This window comes from Helianthus annuus, chromosome 12 (assembly GCF_002127325.2).
Source record: "Helianthus annuus cultivar XRQ/B chromosome 12, HanXRQr2.0-SUNRISE, whole genome shotgun sequence".
Classification (NCBI taxonomy): Eukaryota; Viridiplantae; Streptophyta; class Magnoliopsida; order Asterales; family Asteraceae; genus Helianthus; species Helianthus annuus.
This window is the reverse complement of record NC_035444.2, coordinates 99644860-99650154: the sequence shown is the minus strand read 5'-3', so window position 1 is coordinate 99650154 and position 5295 is coordinate 99644860. Positions and strand designations below refer to the sequence as shown.

General features: G+C 34.6%; 1 protein-coding gene across 1 annotated transcript; it reads left to right on the top strand.

Annotated features, from left to right (window-relative positions):
* Window positions 1-2806: 2806 nt before the first annotated feature.
* Window positions 2807-4361, top strand: LOC110897057. The gene is made up of 2 exons (XM_022143978.2): window positions 2807-3414; window positions 4211-4361. Exons 1-2 carry the CDS (start codon window positions 2821-2823, stop codon window positions 4235-4237), a joined length of 621 nt encoding a protein of 206 aa, XP_021999670.1. The 5' UTR covers window positions 2807-2820; the 3' UTR covers window positions 4238-4361.
* The last annotated feature ends 934 nt before the right edge of the window (window positions 4362-5295 follow it).

The window sequence follows — 5295 nt, the reverse complement described above, 5'->3', positions numbered from 1 at the left end:
GTACCGTTAGCCGAGATATCGGCGAGAGTATCCCACCTATTAGGCCAAAGCATGTTTCTCAATTTCAAAAGATCTTTCGTCCACTTTGGTTAGTCAATGTTCCGTTTGGAACCATCCAAGTTTTATTCGAGCTTACGCTTTATTATTTTCGATCTTTTGTCAATTTTGAACAATTTTTCGAGATTTCATTTTTGCGCAACATCATACTCTTACTTTTCATACGATTATACATTATTAGCATGCATGATTTCACGTAATTTTATTTACGCTTTTGTAACAACGAGCAGAGATATATCATCAAGATAGGAGTGATTTCCTTACCTTGACAATTAACTCCGCTTCTTTCTCATCTTACAACGACCTCACCGACGGATTTGGGGTGATTCCCTTACCTAGGTGATCGTTACCAATGCTTTCTTTTAAAGGACTATATTATGTAAATACGATCATGTTTATAACTAAATCATTTATCATTAGTCAAGTCCCTAATTATTTCAAAATGCATTGTTATATAAACGAATATCCTATCCTACAATCTATTTTCATATAGCTCACACACACAAAATTCTTAACTTATACCATAAACGCTATTCCTCAACTTTCAAAATTTCATGAAATGCTACTTATCAACCTAGGCGGTCTAATAAAATCATTGCCCACAAAATTTCATATTTCACGTAATTACTAAAACACGCTCGTCTCGCATCACTATACTAAAGAATACTATTTTTCAATTGAGAATCAAACCAGCTTTTCATACAAAATATTACAAATATTATTCAGTCGTTTACTGAAACTTCTTTTAAAATCAATAACACATTTTTATTAAAAGACGCTTTTCCAGCAAAACACAAAGTTTATATACCAAGATCCTTTTCATAAGGATGAACCTTTTCACAAGAATCTATAAACTTCAAAACTTTCTAATACAAAGTTACTTAAACGATGCTAACTTGTTAATCCCAATAACTTTTCAAAACCTCGCTTGATACGCCAATTAAATTCAAAACACGTGGGCAAGGAAACTTCATAAGGACGACAAATTTTCAACTATGTAAATTCTTTTAAAACCATAGTAGCATTTCCATTCCTTTACAAATTGCCTTTTTGCATGACCAATAAACGTTTTATACTCTCTTTACATTCACAAACTAGAGTCTATATTTCGTGACAACTCAATCTATATAACTTCACGTTTTGCGTAAACAACTATATATGCATACCATTTTACACGTTTTAGTCAATATCTCACAACAATCTCACATGTGTCACTCGTTCCCTTTCTCTTTCATACTCGAAACTTTTGATCTTTTACGCGCATAAACTCGTGAATTTCGATTTATACTATAAACAAAATCATTATTTCCTACATCCATACTTATACATTTTATGCCTTACTTATGTTCACACTTACACATTTATGTTATACACATGATTCAAAATTCATATGTTTCACGTTTATACATACGCTCACAATTATACATTTACATTGTACTTACATTCATGTTTATACTACATTCATATTCATGATTTAGACATTTTATGTTTTCATTTACACTTGTACAACTTTGTTACACTTATATTATACACATATATTTTATTCATACTTAACCTTCATGTTTTACACCTATATTCACATTCATATCTATGCTCATACTTCTATTTATACTCGTGATTCATACATTCGTACCCGTACGCGAGCGTAATCCGAGAGATTCGCTTATGTGGGTCCCATACATACTTAAGCATGGACTTGCTTATATACTATATTCTTATACATACACATTTTCTAATCTTGTTCTAAATTATGTATACCCTGACTCATACGCAACTAGTACAATCTATGCGGATAATGCGACGATCAAAATAATCGCGGGTGCACACGGGATTGTAGTGATAGGCGTATGAAAAATCATAGAGTGTACTACTGTGTATGGTAAGACACGAAACGTAACTAGACACCGAATACGAAACGGACGTAATATGGTCAAAACATGGTGGATACGTCGCTGGTACTTCCTATATATAAGTGTTTCCACCATATTGCCAAAATTTCGTAAAACGTGCCGTGAGAAATTCAGTGTTTTGCAGACCTTTTGGACCTAATTCAAACTTTAAACAACTCACAAACGCATTATATCCGACTATCCACGACGAGACTTCATTCTTAACACACTACTTTTGTCTATCCGATACTTGTGTTATTCTTATACTCATAATCGTTTATTAGATCAATTGTTCACCCTTATACCTCGATTATTCTCCATTGTCGCAAACTCCAAAACCTCAATTTTAAACAATCATCTTCTGATTGCCAAAACCCTTTCAAGCCTTCCTTCTGAATAAATTTCGGGACGAAATTTCCTAAATGAGGGGAGACTGTAACGCTCCGTATTTTCATAACTTTCCATATTTAGAAACCATCGTTCATATTCCTATTCTTGGAAACTTTGTATCCTTGTATTCATCATTTCGTTATGATCGTCGAAAAATCTTTATCCTTAATTTAATTTGTTATAATTTGGGTTATTTATTTATTGTTAACATTAATTAAATTTACTTATTTTACTATTTAAAAGTTATTTTTATAATAAACTAAGTAGTCTCGTTAAATTTTAAAGTTAGTAACCTAACCTAGTTAGTTTGTCTTATAAAGTTAGTTCTTTTATATCATAACATAAGTTAGTTGGTAAAGTTTAGGGTCTATATGTGTAAATGATGGAAGTATAAAAAAAATGGCTAAACCCTAAATTCATTTCCTTTACCAGCCGCACACCACCTGTTGTCTCCCTCCTATTTCATTTCTTTTCCCTGCATCTTATGTCTAGATACAAAGAAGGTTCATCTGCTTCAAACACACACAGATATTCACAAGCAGCTCTCTCTCTCTCTCTCTCCTCTCGATCTATAACCTGCAAACCCACACAAGCTCATAACCTGCTCCCTAAACCCCCCTTTTTCGATCGACAAAACGCACCACCGCCACCACCGTCTGGTGGTGGAGCGGCGACGGAGATAAGGAGAGAGAGAAATACAGGGCAAAGGAGATGGCGGCAGCACCGCCATACGCGACGGCGACGTTTCCGGCACGACCCGCTAATAGCGGCGGAGCCACGACGGCAGTGGTGGTCGTTATTGCTCAATTCCGATTCATCAGGCTCTGGGTTGGTTCGAGATTGGGTTCGAGTAGAAGTGTCACAGGAATATGGTTCGGTTCAACATCAGGCTCGGGTCCTGTTCGGGTGTTATTTCGGTTCAGCTTCTGACAAGTGGTTCACGGCTCGGGTATTTCGGTTCAGTCCGCACCGGTCAGACTGGTTCTCCGGGTCAACCACAGATCCTCAGGTCAAAGTCTCGGTCTGGTCAAACGAGTCAAAACTGGTGACTGTCTCGAGAGTCATCTCGCCTTGTTCGGTATATTTCGATCCAATTTATACTTTTATTACTTCCGATTCAATAAATATCATGTTTAACCATGTAATTTAGTATTTTAAACAAAGTTACTTGTGTTAAAATATTTACATTATGTTGGTCTCAAATTATGATTTATTATAAGTGCCGATACATTTAGAAATTATTCACGTTTGGCTCATTTTAAGTATATTGATTATATCGTCGAATTATTGTTGAATTTTGAAAATATATCGACAACTTGTGTTGTCGGGATCGTTCAAAAACAGAGGAAACTCTGCCCGATTTTCGTTAAAACATATACATACACTTTATAGTCGAACCGCTAATGAAAACGTATCAGATTCAAATAACTTTTATAACAATAATTATAAATGTATACTTATTTTGACCGCTTTTGAGATTTTAATTTTTTTTAAATCCATTTCTTTTTCTTTAGTTCCAAAATAAAACGTTTATAAATTCTATTCTATTTAAAACCTTTTTAATCCTCAAATTCATTATTAAATTAATCGAGTTTTTATCTAAAATTCTTTTCTTGTAAGAATCTTTATAAACTGTAAGTTTATAAAATAAATATTCTTTTCTATTTTATAATAAACACCTAGAATAATAAACGATTCATTATAATCCCTTTTATAACATTAAAGGTTAATATTGAGATAAATTGTCTAAATAAATTAACTTATGTAACTATTAAATAATGATAAGTTCGTGATATTTTAAATATCTAGGCTAAACACTCATGTTCGTTCTCTTGAAATTTCATTTACTCATGCGCCATCGTTTGCCCATATAGGGTGACCTTGTTGTTCCAACCTCCTAATCTTTTACACTCGTCAACGCTTGGATAATCGGAAGGCTTAGCAATTATGTGAGTATACTCGCAACCCCTTTTTATGTTTACCACTTTTGGGGTGTAACATGTTTAACTATTAAACTACACTTAAACTTATTCTTTGTGCAATACACGAAAACAATCCTTATACATGAATGCTATGCTATGATACTTGATGCTTACGTGGACCATACTTATGTGATATGTTTTAGTCATTAGCTTTCACGAGCCTCCATTTGACATGTATAGCGCTATAGGAGTAACGCACCGCCCCCTTAAACTTGTGGTCATGTCGAATTAACTAAACTTTCTTGTGTAAACAGAGGATTGGCTAGAAATATTGCATGCCATGTTAGGTTGATCTTGTATAAACTAAGTTGCCATGTGGATTCGTTTTAAACTTTTATACTTATGCTTAAACTTGTATACTCGCCTTTGCTTTTGCATTGAATTGTATTTTAAACATGTTACAGGTTGAGGATTGATGATGCTACGAAAATGGATTAGCAAAGATGCCTAGATACTCATTTAGACGTTTAGGTTTAAAGTGTTGTTTAAATTTTGTTACGTTATGTTGAACAATGTTGTTATTTGAATTTCTTGTAATGCTTGACAATTTATCCATGAAATGAAAACGGTTGAATTAAATATTGTCACAATTAGTGTTATGAAGTCTCTTGCAATATTGAAGAAGTCCCACTCCGATGATTCCGCCATTGGTTGTGGTGTGACAGTTGTCACATCAGGTGAACAGTTGATGTGATTGCTGAGTATTTATAGGGGGAGGTGAAGAGGCGGTGCAGAGTTTAATGGGTCGGACGGCCTTTCGATCGGATGGTCATCCGGTCGGACGACCATTCGATCGAATGGTCGTTCGATCGGATGGCGCGTGCGAGTTAGTTTCCGACTTCCGTTTCGTGCGTTGCATTTAACCGAGTAGTGAGTAAGCGATGCGATCGTTTTAAACAATAGTTACACAATTAACATAACTAACACATAACAATATACAAGTACGTAAATTTGCGTTTAGCGTTTGCAATTGGATT